Source organism: Microcaecilia unicolor, chromosome 11 (assembly GCF_901765095.1).
Source record: "Microcaecilia unicolor chromosome 11, aMicUni1.1, whole genome shotgun sequence".
NCBI lineage: Eukaryota > Metazoa > Chordata > Amphibia > Gymnophiona > Siphonopidae > Microcaecilia > Microcaecilia unicolor.
The window spans coordinates 191,396,565-191,413,289 of NC_044041.1; the positions used below are offsets into that span (position 1 = coordinate 191,396,565).

Below are 16,725 nucleotides of genomic sequence, written 5' to 3' on the forward strand. Positions count from 1 at the left end.
TCGTCAGGGATGTCCTTTTTTTTGAGAGTGACATATATGAAGCCGTCTTTGGCATGCGCAGATCAGCCAGCATAACGATTGGCTGCTCTGCGCAAGCTCGGCTGGCCGACTGGCTTCCCCTCCTTAGGAAGGAAATCGCATGCAAATGAGCTAACAGGGAGCAGCTCATTTGCATGCGATTTCCTTCATGCATGCCCGTTTTTTACCGATTCGCTAAGGGATCGGTAAGGGAAGGGCTCTTTCCGTGGAGTTGGTGCATCTGGCTGTGAGAGTTGGAAGCAATTGGAAACGGAGTCGGTTAAAATGTTGGGTGTGAAAGCTGTCAGGGGGTGTGGCATGGCCAGAGAGTGGGTGTGGAAGCATTAGCTAACCAGTACATTATGGGACTCATTTTAGACTTACAAAATTCCATAGGAAGTCTAAATGCTTTGAAAATACACCTCCATACATACTGTGTATTAACTGGCTAACACAGAGTTAATGCAGGACCAGGAAAAAGCACATCTTGTTAACCTGAATATTTACACTTGACCTGCAATAAAAGTAATGGGAACACCCTGTCTTGATGCAGTGTTAGTTTGAGGCTTGCCCCTGTTAAAATCCTGTGTTATAGCATGTTAAGCCCAAAACAATGCAGTTCAGTAGAAGGACCTGTTATTTAAAAAGGAACTTCACGGGCGGCATACAGTAAATGCCATCCCAAGTGCTGGGATAAGCTTTTTTTTTTTTTTAAGGTTAGTACTGCAACCTCGGACAAGAAAAGTGACCCACTGGCGTTTTAAAATCAAGTTCTGCCTAGGAAACAGCTAGTGTTTTAAAGTTTGGTGAGAGAGTAAAGGAAGGATTTCTTACAGACAGCTTTCCTCTTCTGTTTCTCTCTGCAGGCATGACAGTATCTTAAAATGTGTCAAACTCACCCACATAAGCATTAAAAGAAAGATCATTGGAGGATTTATGGTACTGAAAAAAACTACTACTACTACTACTTATCAGTTCTAAAGCACTACTAGACGTACGCAGCGCTGTACACTTGAACATGAAGAGACAGTCCCTGCTCGACAGAGCTTACAATCTAATTAGGACAGACAAACAGGGCAAATAAGGAATAAGGACAAAGAGTAGCAAGATTCCGGAATCCCAAAGAGTAGCAAGATTCCGTGCAGAACCCCAAAGAGCAGCAAGATTCCGGAATCCCAAAGAGTAGCAAGATTCCGTGCAGAACCCCAAAGAGCAGCAAGATTCCGGAATCCCAAAGAGTAGCAAGATTCCGTGCAGAACCCCAAAGAGCAGCAAGATTCCGGAATCCCAAAGAGTAGCAAGATTCTGTGCAGAACCCCAAAGACTAACAAGATTCTGGAATCCCAAAGAGTAGCAAGATTCCGTGCAGAACCCCAAAGAGCAGCAAGATTCCGGAATCCCAAAGAGTAGCAAGATTCCAGAATCCCAGAGACTACTACTTATCATTTCTATAGCGCTACTAGACGTACGCAGCGCTGTACACTTGAACATGAAGAGACAGTCCCTGCTCGACAGAGCTTACAATCTAATTAGGACAGACAAACAGGACAAACAAGAGAGATAAGGGAATATTAAAGTGAGGATGATAAAAGAGGTAATAATTCACCAGGAGACACAAAGAAAACTGGATATCAAAGGATGAGGAAGTTTAAGTATGGCTAAAGATAATGTATTATCATGCACTTCTTTGATATCCAACTGTCTCCCCCCCCCCCATTCTTTGTAAATAGATTTGGGTCAGAGAGGACTGAAAAGGAGGTGAATGACGACACACAAGGGGACATCTGTGAGTGACAGGGAGAGTATTTGTGGACTATCTCTGGCGGATTCTCATACATGCTGTATCATCAGGCTATTTATCTCCTTTCTCTATTTATTATTTATATATTTATCTTATTTATAGCCCGCCTTTATCCAAAACGGTTAACAGGCTAACATACATAACAACTTACATGGAGACACAGACAATCGCAATCAGCAGAGTTCAAATCATTCTTCAGAATAAGCCTTTACAAAATAATGGGTCTTTAGATACTGTTTAAATTGTTGAATGTTTTCACAAGGTCTCAGGAAGCTTGGCAAAGTCTTCCATAGTGATGGGCCAGCAAAGTGGAGGAGTAGCCTAGTGGTTAGGGTGGTGGACTTTGGTCCTGGGGAACTAAGGAACTGAGTTCGATTCCCACTTCAGGCACAGGCAGCTCCTTGTGACTCTGGGCAAGTCACTTAACCCTCCATTGCCCCATGTAAGCCGCATTGAACCTGCCATGAGAGTGGGAAAGCGCGGGGTACAAATGTAACAAAAAAAAGGAAAAAGCTTGTGACTTTGTCTCTAGATAATGGTATGACTCTGGGGAGGGTAGACACAGCTGTTGGACCCTCAGCAAACACCTTTATGTGTTTTTGACTTTCTTCCCTCTATTCTGTATCTCTCTCTTCAATTTTTGCATGGAGTTCTTTTCTGTTTCTATTGCATCTTATAGTCTTATGATGTAAACTCAGTGCATTTTAAAAATGTGCAGGTACTCAAATGCCAGGCCACCCTTCAGGGGTGGGGTGATCACTGAGGGACCCACCCCATAATAGCCAGACCCCCTGCAACCAGTCACAGAATCTATGACAAGGCAGAATTGGTGTGTAGTGCTTGAGCTCTGTCATTAAAACTTGGGGTCCATGGGTCAATTGTAGCAGACAATGGAAAAGATGCCGGTACTCAGTACCCCCAAGTACGCCCTCAAAAAAAGTCCTGTTAACTGCTCTGATGGTTTGTCCCTAGAGCTGTATATCAAGATATCTAATAAACTTGAAACTTATAAGAGCTTTTGTCCCACTGTGTGGTCTCCAGAGACCAAACTGAACGTGGGTGATTCAAACTCAGAGTGGATAATAGTTTCCCAGTGTAGTTTCATGATTTCCTAGGCCTCCTTCACATTTCCTATGTATCTGTGCAGATATGGACAATCAGATATTTTGGCTCAGTTCCAGAAACCGGATGAGCAAGGAGGAGGCAGAGGCGTAACCTCCTCCCAGAGCACTGAAGGATGAGTCAGGAGAAATCTTGAAGTGCAGGTTTCACTGCAGGTCACTTAATTTGTCCTCTCACCTCTTGCAGTCAGGGCTGCTTCTTCCATTAGAGAAACTAGGCAGTTTGTCTAGACTGCTGAGATTTGGGAGGCCACAAATCTGGCAGTAGGCAGCCTGATCATCCTCCCCCCCCCCCCCCCCGCCAATAAACGGCGGGCAGAACAGCCAGAACTAGCAGGGTAGGTTGACAGCTAAGTAAAGAAGCATGCCCAATGGGTTGAAGGTCTGCCATGTCCCTGCCTACTTCAGTATAGACTTCCTGTTATGGAGTGGATGGGATGTGGCACCTTTCGGCATGTGCTGAGGCCCCACATGTCTTCACTGTTCAGCTGCAGGCCTGTCTGCTGAGTTCTGGCTCTTCTGCACGGCCACCACAGCAAGGGATGGGGGAAGAAGAAAGGGACGATGCTGGACCAACAGGTAAGGGAGACTTAAGATGCTAGATGCTGGAGGGGGGGGGGGAGGGGGATATTGCTTGCCCAAAATGGGAAGGTGCAGAGAGACAGGAATATGCTAGAGGCTATATGACGAAGACGGGAACTGAGAGATGCTGGACTGGTGGGGGAGGCACAAAATTAGAGGGTGACCTAGAACGCTTATACCTTCTACCAGCCCTCTTTGCAGCTCTATTAATCAGTGACGCATTTCAGAAGTAGTGTGCACCTGGATTGATTTGATCTGAATTATTGATTTCTAGCACATCTTTCAGTGATAAATTGCTCAAGCTGGGAAAGAATAAGAAATCAAAGACAGATGAATTTATGTAAAAATATGCATATGTTGCAAATCTAAAAATGCTCAGTGGCTTTCAATCATAAACAAGACGTAAACAGATACAGATCGTACAATAAATAATACAAAACAATAATAAAACCAGAATTAAAATCAATCAAACCAGAGAACAAGTAAAATAGCATTCAAATAAGTTGCACGTATATTGTACAGGATAAAATACATCAAATAATGTGGGCCTGACAGTAAAGAGGAAATTCATTCAAAGTCATTGAATAAAGGAACACAACCCACAGTTAGAATCTATAAACTGGGCCATAGGGTTGAAGTTAAGCCTAAACCTAAGAAATATTTAAGACTGAGCCCAAATAACTGTGACCTGAATAATTAAAACATATACCAAAAAGGAAATAGCTACAACCACATACTGTATGTTGTAATGAATGCCAAAATCACGATGAGCAGGATTGATGAATAAAGATAAAGCGCCGTTAATGGCTTCCTAAAACACCAATTATTTCTAAAATCATGCTTAAAGAATACCCTAAGAGCCAATAACCTAAAAGAGCCTGATTTTCCTTTATGTCTGAAGGATAAAGTTAGTCTTTCTGCAGGAAACCTGCAGGAGTGCATCCCAGAGCTGGAGTGGAAGGGGCAAGACCCAGAATGGGGACAATAGCCGAGAACTGGAGAAAATATCCATAAATAGGGCCAGTGCATAGGTATTAGGCATTTGGAGAAAAAAAATTCAGACTTCACCCCCCCCCCCCCAAAAAAAAAATAATTTTCAGCTTCCTGCTTACTCTCAAAGATTTCCATAATTCAACTCAATAATCATTTTCACTAACAAATTCCAGAGCAATCCTGTAAAACACATAATTGGCCATCATACATTATACCTTTTAAAAATATCTATCTATCTATACAGAAAAGCTTTGGATTAAGAGGTTCTAGATACGATTTTCTGCTCTGCACATTTCGTAGCAGAATCTCTACAATTTGAAATGGGTTTGGACCGTTTTATGTTCCATACATACATCTCCCTCCAACGTAATAAGGAGAAATAGGTTATATTCCCATGCAGCTCTTTACTGGGTTCCTGTGCTTGCCTGTAAGGTGTGTTCTGTAAATGCCTCTGAGCCAGGTGGATCTGAGTGTGAGAGAGTGTGTGTGTATGGGGGGGTGGGGGGTGGGATAGGCGGAGGGAAGGAGGACGCTGTCTGTCCTCTCCCCTACCTCACTTTCCTCTGTGGTTGCAGTTTGGGCTCTATCATGCTCTCAGCTGTGAGCCAGACCTGACCCTTGCTCATCCCTGATGTCCCAGAAAGATCTCTGAGCAGTGTTACCTGTTCAGGAGGCAGGCTACCCAGAGCCTCCATCCTTCCTGAGCTGTGCATGTTGCTGTCTGGCTCTGGTATCTCCATATCTGTCACTTCTCTTGTGCTACTGGTGCTTGGACTGTAGCCCAGGAGAAAAACAAGGTGTTATAGAAGCAGACCTGATAGGGAACACACACCCTTGTCCAGGTGAAACTCAGTTCTTGCTGTACCTCCCCCCCAGGCTTGTTCACCTTTCTATTCATTGGGCAGAGGAGAGACTATGGGCCAGCCCTGTGCACACCTCTATTGCCAAATCTGAGCCCTGTATACACCACAGGCTGCTTAGGAAACCTCTCCCCTCCCTTTTAGTTAATCTACAACAGGGATTGTTCACTCCCAGACACCTTCTGACGAATTAGATGATAATTTTCAAAGCCATTTGCCTTGAATGACTTGGCTGAAAATTGCCTTCCTCTGCCCCAACTCAACGTTTGCATGAGTGCTCCTCATTTCCTGGATATTAACAGACTACCAGATAACCAACTGTTCCTGGGCTCTAAGAAAGTCCACCAAATGATCTGCCACAAAAAAATACATAATCTTTATTTTGATTTTAACCAGATATCTTCTAAGATACTTAAGAAAAATAGACATGTCTAGTGCTATTTGCTCCAGGCCCTAATTTAAATAGCTCTTCAGGAGCCTCTTAAACATCAGGATAAACATTTTGATGATGGAAGCATGTTAATCGCTCCTTAAAGAAACCTGAGAACAGTGTTCATAAAGGTCATTACCAAGGTGGCCCCTATAATCTGATTCTTATACAGAAGTCTCAAGCAGAGCTGTCAAAACTAACTAACATCTACTGTACAGCTTCCCAAACTGTGGGTCTTAATTCAAATTGGCGTCACCAAACCTACATTTAGGGTCATGAGCTGGGTGGGCTGTCCATAGGTGCATCAATACTCTGCACCCCTGTAGGATCACACAATTTTATTTGGTTGTAATCATGGGGTCACAGCCACAAAAAGATTGACAAGCACTACTAGCCTCTCATGAAGTCATTCTTAATAGAATTAGGAACGTAATGAATCTTAGATAGACTTGGGTGGGAATGGAGGAGTGGCCTAGTGGTTAGAGCACCAGTCTTCACATCCAGAGGTACGTGGTTCAAATCCCACTGCTGCTCCTTGTGATCTTCGGCAAGTCACTTAATCTTCCATTGCCTCAGGTACAAACTTAGATTGTGAGCCCTCCTGGGACAGAGAAATATCCAGAGTACCTGAATGTAACTCACCTTGAGCTACTACTGAAAAAGGTATGAGCAAAATTCAAATAAATAAATGATTGGTCCATATGAGGAATATCAACCAAGTACTGAGTCAACATTTCCTTAGTGGAGATTAAATTACAATAAGGAAAACTGATAAACCTCATATTGTTAGCCCAGAGATGATTTTCAAGCCTTTCAATTTTCTTTTCTAGCAGTGAGTGACTTTTCAAGGGCAGCATTAATTGCCTCAACAGAATCAAATCATTTGGAGTGTTCCTGCAAAGAACAATCATAGTGCGTTATTCAAGAAGGACAAAACTGGGTGACACATCAAGGGAGAGTCATATCTACCTTAGAAAGAGCTCTCCAGACCTCAAAGTGTGGGGTATTTATTGAGAATGACCCCTCTCCCCTCAACAGAAAAAGCAGGGAGAGGTTTCAGAGATACAAAGTTTAGGCAAAGTACTCATAACATTCTTAGGTATCAAATCTTATAGATCCATTCATCCCTGGAACAAATGTAACAGATGGAGGAGGAGTGGCCTAGTGGTTAGGGTGGTGGACTTTGGTCCTGGGGAACTGGGTTTGATTCCCACTGCAGGCACAGGCAGCTCCTTGCGACTCTGGGCAAGTCACTTAACCCTCCATTGCCCCAGGTACAAATAAGTACCTGTATATACTATGTAAACTGCTTTGAATGTAGTTGCAAAAACCACAGAAAGGTGGTATATCAAGTCCCATTTCCCTTTCCCTTATGACATCACAATGTCAGAAGTGAGCCAAGTATCAGGCAATCAAGCCATTGTGACATCTTATTGGTGGAATGAGTGGAGGTGTAGCCCAGTGGTTAGTGCAGTGGACTTTGATCCTGGGGAACTGAGTTCCATTCCATTCCCACTACAGCTCCTTGTGACTCTGGGCAAGTCACTTAACCCTCCATTGCCCCAGGTACAAATAAGTACCTGTATATAATATGTAAGCCGCATTGAATCTGCTATGAGTGGGAAAGCGGGGGTACAAATGTAACAAAAAAAGGTACTACAACGTATCATTTCTATAGTGCTACAAGGCATACGCAGCGCTGTACACCATACACACACAAAAAAAGACAGTCCCTGCTCAAACAGCTTACAATCTAGATAAGAGGCAGGCAGATAGAACAATTAAGGGTAAGGGAATAAAGAGGTGAGGATGGCTCGGGAAGTTTATTCCAGGCATGAGGTGCAGCAAGATAAAAGGAGCAGAGTCTGGAATTAGCAGTAGAGGAGAAGGGGACAGATAAGAGAGATTTATCAACAGAACGGAGTACCCGAGGGGGGGGGGCGTAGGGCGAGACAAGAGTGGAGAGGTACTGGGGAGTGGCAGAGTGAATGCACTTATAGGTCAATAAGAGAAGTTTGAATTGAATGCGGAAACGGATAGGGAGCCAGTGAAGCGACTTGAGGAGAGGGCTAATGTGATCATAGCGACTTTGGCGGAAAATGAGTTGCGCAGCAGAGTTTTGGACTGATTGAAGAGGAGAGAGATGGCTAAGAGGGAGGCCGGTGAGAAGCAGGTTACAATAATCAAGACGAGAGGTGATAAGAGTGTGGATGAAGGTCCTGGTAGAATGCTCAGAGATGAAGGGACGGATTTTGCTGATGTTATAGAGAAAGAAACGACAGATTTTGGCAATCTGCTGAATGTGAGCAGAGAAGGAGAGAGAGAGGAGTCAAAGATGACCCCAAGGTTAGGAGCAGATGAGACAGGGAGAATGAGAGTGCCATCCACAGAAATAGAGAAAGGGGGCAGAGGAGAGGTAGGCTTAGGGGGAAAGATGAGAAGCTCGGTTTTGGCCATGTTAAGTTTCAGATGACGTTGAGACATCCAGGCAGGGATATCAGACAGGCAGGCTGAAACTTTGGTCTGGATGCTGGTTGAGATTTCGGGGGTGGAGAGGTAGATTTGGGAGTCATCAGCATAGAGAGGTAGAGGATTCATTTCTTGTTTACTCTTTCCAAAAATACTAGAACTAGGGGACACGCAATGAAGCTACAAAGTAGTAAATTTAAAACAAATTAGAGAAAATATTTCTTCACTCAACGCGTAATTAAACTCTGGAATTCGTAGCCAGAGAATGTGGTAAAAGCAGTTAGGAGTTCCATTCATGTTCGCCAATGGCGGTGAAGGCAGTGAGCACTAATTAGGACTTAAAGAAGTAGTTTCTAAATCGGGATCTTCCAAAACTACAGTCACTTTAGTTCCCTCATGGGATAGAGGATATCAAAATGAATCCATAGGTCCCTGCATTATTGATGACTGAGACACAATAATCTCTTTTACTTTTCCTTTCCGTTTGCCCATATCCAGTTCACACAATAGTACCCCCACATGAAATTGAGCACAGTAAGAAGCTAAGGGAAATCCACAAAAGGTATTAGTCTTCCAAATATCACCAAAAAAACTTTCAGCATTCTGAACGGCTCCTTCCTTGCTCCTCAGTTGCTCTGAAGGGGCTCCAAAGGGGTCTGCCTCTTTGGAACTCCTTTGGGCACGCATTCATGGGCATGTGACCAGGGGGCCATGTATCGTGGCTAGTGCTAGATTTTTATGCTGTGTAGAGGGCGGAGCCCGTAAGATGTCAGTGGGGTACCCAGGGTCAGAGGTCCGATCTTCCGGTGGTGAATAAGAGAGGGCTCCCCCTCAGGCACCTTTCATATTGGCTGAAACTTGGGCTCCGCTTGCCTCCCCTGGAAGAGTAGCCTAGTGGTTAGTGCAGCGGATTTTGATCCTGGGGAACTGGGTTCAATTCCCACTGCAGCTCCTTGTGACTCTGGGAAAGTCACTTAACCCTCCATTGACCCAGATACAAAATAAGTACCTGAATAGATGTAAACCGCTTTGAATGTAGTTGCAAAAAACATAGAAAGGCAGTATATCAAGTCCCATTAACAAGATTCCATGTACAATCTCAAAGAGTAGCAACATTCCATGTAGAACCCCCAAAGAATAGCAAGATTCCGGAATCCTAAAGAGTGACAAGATAGAATCTAAGTAGCAACATTCTATGTAGATCCCCAAAGAGTAAGGATTGGAGGAGTAGCCTAGTGGTTAGTGCAGTGGACTTTGATCCTGGGGAACTGGGTTCAGTTCCCACTGTAGCTCCTTGTGACTGTGGGCAAGTCACTTAACCCTCCATTGCCCCAAGTACAAATAAGTACCTGTATATACCATGTAAATCACTTTGAATGTAGTTGCAAAGAACCACAGAAAGGCAGTATATCAAGTCCCTTTTCTACCTCTGAGTTTTGTATAATTCTTACTTTGTTTGGAAAAATCTTTAATAAATATATAATTTGTACGAGTAACCCAAGTGCATGCATTTCTGCCTTGGGGATTTTCCGTTGTAGACATTTGGCTGTTGCCTTTCAGATAATAGGTACAAACTGTGCAGATGTATTTACCACATGTATTCTGCACTTGCTGATTTTTAGAGGAGAAAAAACCCACCAGGGCATTGGAGCCGACTCTGTGGGTGCTGTGGGTGCTTGAGCACCCCCAATATTGAGAAAATTCCTTGTATATGTCCAGGGAGGAGTTATTTCCATTGGGCTTAGCACCCCCAATAATTTTGAAAAGTTGGCTCCTATGCACCAGGGTAATTTCTCTTTGAAAATCCCCACATACTTTGCAATCAATGTGGGTTCTCAAAGACCTGAGCCATCCAGTAAACCTACGTATGTTGGATGACCTGATTCACAGATAATCAGACCTGTGCGTGTATTATGGGTGTGATTGAATGTCTACTAACCTATGAATTAAGGAGCAGTAAGTCAATTAGTGTGGAGGGGTGTGAGAGGTATATAGAACACTGCCCCTCACCCTTAAGAATTATCCCACTCAGGTACTACCCTTAGTCCTGCTCAGAGAGGAAGTGAGATGGGAGGGGTGGAGCCAAAAGGACTGGAACCAGGAACTATAAAAGGCAGGGCCAGAGTAGGGTTAGAGAGGCACTGGGAGAAGAGAAGCTGCCTTGCGGTGTAGGCTTTCCTTTTGTGCTGCAATCTGCCTCCCTCGGATGCAATTTCCTGTTTCCATCTGGGTGGATTGTGGCAGAGAGTGAAAACTTCATGTGCTGGGGTCCCTCTGAGAAGGGAAATAAATGACCGCAAGGTGAGGAGAAGGGAGGGAGATTGACCATGGTAGGGAGAAGGGTAAGAGATGCCTGGATCGCATAGTAGCAATGCAGGTGGGGAGATCAGGGTGAGAGGGGATCAGGGATCGGGGTCCCCTCTTTAATTTCTGCCCTGGGCTCCACCATGTCTAAAACTGGCCCTGGGTAGACAGGGGGAGAAAGGGAGAAATGTTGGACATGATAGTGGAGGGCAGGGGGAGAGAGATGCTGCAAGGGGGAGGGGAGGGAGAGAGATGCTGCAAGGGGGTGGGGAGGAAAGAGAGAGAGAGAGAGAGAGAGAGAGAGATGTTGGACCAGGGGAACAAGGGAGGGAGAGAGAGATGGTGGACAGTTGGAGAGAGGAAGAGATGTTAAACATGGGGGTGGATGAGAGGGAGTGAGAGATACACAGGAGGTGGAGATGAGAGAAAGGGGGAGATGTTGGTTCCAGGAGCAGAAAGGAGTGATGGAGAGATTGAAGAAATAGCAGCGCAGTTATGGATCAAGGGATGTTGTTAAAGGTGAAGGCCGACCAAACTAGCAGACAAAGACTGTAGCTCGAATGGAATGTGCACAGGAGTTCAGGAAACAGAACATGAGGTAACAGATAAAGTAGCAGGGAGTTTTGGGCTGTATAACATAAGAGAAAAAGTTGATAAGTGAAAAGAATGAAGTAATGTGTCTTTTGTGAGTTTTGCTCCTACAGTTGTTACAAGATGCTTGTCTGTTTGCTTTGACAACACAAGCGTTTGGTAAGGTCTACAGCTTTAGACACAAGCAGGGCTGCGGTCCTGTGCTTCGATCTTGAGATTCCTGTCTGACCCCTGATGTAGTCGCTTGTGTGCGTCGAAACACGGCCCGTGTCGGGTCCTTCTTTTAAGTATAACAATAAAGACTGTTGGATTCTTATCTCCAGTGGTGATTCGTCTTTGGTCAGCCTGTACTTTTGCCTTCTGAGCTTTGGGAAATGTGCATAGCAAATGTTTTTGTCTTGTGTTCGGTAGAAAAGGACATGCATTTCTATTTTTATTACTTCAGTGTTGCAGTACATGCTAAGTTTAACTTCTTGGGGTTCCCAGTTCAGTTTTTGTCTAAATATTTTTATTTCTAATCTGTGATCCCTTGTTCTGTATCTGGTGGGGATTCCCAAGCATCCCCAGCTGAGGAACTCTTCCAAAGATGCCGGAACTTCCTTCTACCAAGCTCTGAAGTCCCAACAGCATCCTTGAGCCACTAAGCATGTGTAGGGCATGGTCTTAGGCACATTGGTGCTGCCTGCCCAGCTTGATAAAAGGGAGTCCTGCCCACCTTCAGAGGAAGTCTTCAGCTGACAGAGCTTGGGTTTCCTCATTAGCTAAAGTATTTGTATTTTGAGGTGGGGGTAGGGCGGGGCAGAGAAAACTTTGTGCCTGCCCACTTTGGGCTCAGACCCACTCAAAATTGGCTGTTGTTTATACTTAGATTTCTGTTTAGGAGTTAGGTTTTTGTGTACTAAGATCAGGGCTTTTTTTTGAGGGGGTACTTGGGGGTACTGAGTACCGGCACCTTTTCCATTGTCTGCTAAAATTGACCCATGGTCCCCAAGTTTTAATGAAAGAGCTCAGGCTCTACACACCAATTCTGCCTTGTCACAGATTCTGTGACTGGTTGCAGGGGGCCTGGCTATTGTGGGGTGGGTCCTTCAGTGATCACCTCACCCCTGAAGGGTGGCCTAGCATTTGAGTACCGGCACCTTTTTTGCTAGAAAAAACACACCGACTAAGATATTTATTTATAATTTGTGATTATTTTTTTCTGAATGTAATCTTCTACATATGTGTGTGTCTGTTTCTGGGATTCTTGGAGGTACAGGTACCTCTATACCAGTTTAGTTTCCATTAAACCAGACGGAATCCTAATTCAGCTCTGTCTCCTGAGCTCTGCAGGTGCGGAAAAGGAACTCATTTCATGGCTGGCTGTTGTCAGACCCCTGGCACAACTCAGTGGCCAGGTGGGAGTGAAGTTGCTGGAAGCCTGACCGGGCAGCTGGACAACGGGTTGCTAATTCACACCAAGAAGCAAAAATCCATGTGAACCAGAAAATGTGGATTTTTCATGGGAGCTGGGTTAGAAACAGCTCTGAAAATGGTCAAAAGTCAATTTTGCTTCCAAACAGAGGCCTCAGAGTCCTGAGAAGCTGTAAGTAAAACTTTCTACAGCCGGAGATAGAGGTGCACTGAACCGAAGATATCGGGCTTACAACCTGCTTTTCTCTGTGTGACTTGTCACCCATTAAAGCAATGGAACTGTTCGATTTTTGTGCTTGATAGATCAGCTCTTGTGTGTGAAAATACATTTACGGGAATCTGGTGTCCAGGATGTGCCCAGATCCAAGTTCCCTCAGCAGGGCAGTGGCAGGGCAACATGGTGCCCAGGGCATTGGTTGATTTAAGTGCCCCCTTCCCCTTTAGGCTTGTATTCTGGCAGACTCATAAAGGGCAGTATGATTTGGTAACAAAGCTTGGCACCCATGTGGTTGCCCTTCTTCCCCACTCTGTGCCGTGCCCCTGACCTTCAGACTCAATCAGCAATGATTTTCAACTGGGTCGTGCTGGGCTGCCCACCCTGAATGTTTCTGAACAGAAGCAAATTTGCTTTTCACAGGTTTGACACAGTCGATGGGAAAGGTGCCACATGGTAAACCACTGGAAAAATGTTCAAAACTGGCAGGATGGAACTTCCTGCCTGGCTGGCAGTGGCTGCTGACTTTGGGAGTTTCAAAAATTCCTGAAGAGCTGTGAGGGGGTTGGTTGACAGAGCTTATCCCACCGGCTGCCTAGAAACGGAGACTACTGTCACCCACCCGACGAGCTGTGGGGACCGGTGGGAAGAGCAACAGAAGAGAGGATGAAGCCAAGCCCAAGCTTTTGGGGAATATTTGTCAATATATACAGTCATACATATATATACAGGGTTCCCACGCCTGTTGGGCAACATTTCACAGGACCAGGACACTGCACCAGTGACTTCACAGTGAGAATCCTCAAAGGTAACTTTAAAACCATACAAGAACGTAAGACCTTTGAAGTCAGAATGATTGAATATTTTAACACCCAACAGAAAGGACTTAACAAGGACCTGGGGTTCCTAGCCCATTATAAACCATAAAGCTGTATGTCTCTGTTGATCACCCTCCCCTCACCTGTCCACACCCACCCTGTTAGAATACCAATGATATACTTTGATGTCCCCATGCATACTTCCTACCCACCCCCATCCTCCCACCCTGTCAGACTGTCATAGCAATGCTTGAATGTTTTCACTTATATACACTGTCAGCTAGCACATTTGCTTATTTCCGATCTGACGAAGAAGGGCAACCTTCGAAAGCTAATCAAGAAATGTATTAAGTTATGTCCAATAAAAAAGGTATCATCTTATTTTCTTTTCCATGTTTTATTTTGTTTGATTTCTATTGATAACCTTAAGAGTGGACTAACACGGCTACCACACTCCTCTACTACAGTCATAGTGTAATGCTGGTGGTGGGCTTCCGGGTGAGGATGAGTTATTCACTGCCTAAGGGTGGGGGAAGGTATATTTAATCATTAAAGGGTCCTTTTACTAAGGTGCGCTGAAAAATGGCCTGCAGTAGTGTAGACACGTGTTTTGGGCGCACGCAGAATTATTTTTCAGTGCGCTTTTTTTTCCCTGAAAATGGACGTGCAGCAAAATGAAAATTACTGCGTGTCCATTTTGAGTCTGAGACTATTATCGCCAGCCATTGACCTAGCGGTAAAGAATCTGGGCTGTAATGTCCTACACGTATCAAATGCCACTTAGCACGTGTCCATTACGTGCGCCTAAAAATAAAAATATTTTTCAGACGCACAGGGGTGGTAACTCCATTTTGCCACACGTTGGGCACGCGTAGACGCTTAGCGGCTTAGTAAAAGGGCCCCTAAATACACTATTTTTCCCCTAGGCAGTGAAAAAACGCCCACGTCCTTCACACAGAAACCCACCAACATTAACAAAGGTCATATTTGGGTTTTTTTTTACATTGGTGCAAGTTTTGGGTGGAAAAACAGTGCCAAAGTTAAAATGAAAATAAATAAATTAAAATTTTATATTTAATGTAGGTGGGATTCTGGGTGGGGATGGGCTCTTCACTGCCTGGGGAAGAGATATATTTATTAATTAAATATACCTTCTTTTCCCCCTAGAGAAAAGAAGGTATAAGGAATGTCAAGTCAAATGCAAAGGGATGATAAGGAAGGCTAAGAGGGACTTCAAAATAAAGATTGCGTTGGAGGTGAAAACACATAGTAAAATTTTTTTTAGGTATATTAAAAGTAGGAAGCCGGCAAAAGAATCGGTTGGACCGCTAGATGACTGAGGAGTAAAAGGGGCGATCAGGGAAGACAAAGGCGTAGTGGAGAGATTAAATGAATTCTTTGCTTCGGTCTTCACCGAGGAAGATTTGGGTGGGATACCGGTGCCAGAAATGGTATTCGAAGCTGATGAGTCAGAGAAACAATGAATTCTCTGTAAACCTGGAGGATGTAATTGGGTAGTTCTACAAACTGAAGAGTAGCAAATCTCCTGGTCCGGATGGCATTCATTCCAGAGTACTGATAGAACTGAAAAATGAACTTGTGGAGTTATTGTTAGTAATATGTAATTTATCCTTAAAATCAAGCGTGGTACTGGAAGATTGGAGGGTGGCCAATGTAATGCCGATTTTTAAAAAAGGTTCCAGAGGAGATCCGGGAAATTATAGACCGGTGAGTCTGCTGTTGGTGCCGGGCAAAATGGTAGAGACTATTATAAAGAACAAAATTACAGAGCATATTCAAAAGCATGGGTTAATGAGACAAAGTCAACATGGATTTAGTGAAGGGAAATCTTGCCTCACCAATCTACTACATTTCTTTGAAGGGGTGAACAAACATATGGATAAAGGTGAGCCGGTTGATATTGTGTATCGGGATTTTCAGAAGGCGTTTGACAAAGTACCTCATGAAAGACTCCAGAGGAAATTGGAGAGTCATGGGATAGGAGGTAGTGTTCTATTGTGGATTACAAACTGGTTAAAAGATAGAAAACAGAGAGTAGGGTTAAATGGTCAGTATTCTCAATGGAGAAAGGTAGTTAGTGGGGTTCCCCAGGGGTCTGTGCTGGGACTGCTGCTTTTTGACATATTTATAAATGACCTAGATGGAAGTAACAAGTGATTTTTCAAAACTCACTTGTCCCAGTTCCCCCCACCCCTCACGAAGCTCTGGCCCAGGTATGCCCACCCCAAACCAGTTGCTGCTCATAACACATCATGACTTGCCTATCTGCTTCCCTGGTTTAGAGGGAACATCAATTCTTACAATAGTAAGTATATACACAGATACATTCTTACAACAGTGTATTAATACACACATGAATCCATTCTTACAACACTGTGTAAATACACACAGATATCCATTCTTCCAGTAGTGTGAAAATACGCAGATAGATCCATTCTTACAATAGTATGTACACAAATAGATCAGTTCTTACAACAGTGTGTAAATACACACATAGACCCATTTTTACAATAGATTGTAAATATACACATAGATCCATTCTTACAATAGTGTGTAAATATGCACATAGAACCATTCTTATAACAGTGTGTAAATACACACACAGATTAATTCTTACAACAGTGTGTAAATACACATAAAGTTCCATTCTTACAACAGTGTGTAGATCCATTCTACTACTACTCATCATTTCTATAGTGCTACTAGATGTACTCAGCGCTGTACACCTGAACATGAAGAGACAGTCCCTGCTCGACAGAGCTTACAATCTAATTAGGACAGACAAACAGGACAAACAAGAGATAATGTGTAAATATACGCATAGATCCATTCTTACAACAGTGTGTAAATACACACCAGGGGTGTAGCCAGACCTCGAAGGGGGTGGTGGTCTAGAGCCCAAAGTGAGGGTGAATATTTTGACATGCCTCCCCACTGCCACATACCTTGGCTGGCGGGTGTCCCCAACCCCTGCCAGATTAAGCATTTCTCCAGCGATGCTCTCCTTACATTGCCTGCCGTGCTTCCCCTCACACTGCGCGTGCTCGAGTTTTCATGAAACTGAGCATGCGCGAAGTGTTACGCATGCTC

At 44.1% G+C, this 16,725-nt stretch overlaps 1 protein-coding gene across 2 annotated transcripts in view; it reads right to left on the reverse strand.

The window, feature by feature from the left end:
• The window catches only part of LOC115480651 (membrane-bound O-acyltransferase domain-containing protein 2-like), a 31,524-nt gene extending 26,245 nt beyond the window's left edge, over window positions 1-5,279 (reverse strand). The window contains exon 1 of one of the 2 annotated variants that reach the window (XM_030219478.1): window positions 5,178-5,279. In XM_030219478.1, coding sequence (XP_030075338.1) covers window positions 5,178-5,255 — 78 coding nt within the window. In that variant the 5' untranslated portion in view covers window positions 5,256-5,279. The remainder of the gene's footprint in view (window positions 1-5,177) is intronic. The other variant, XM_030219479.1, reaches the window with a different exon arrangement.
• Window positions 5,280-16,725: the final 11,446 nt, after the last annotated feature.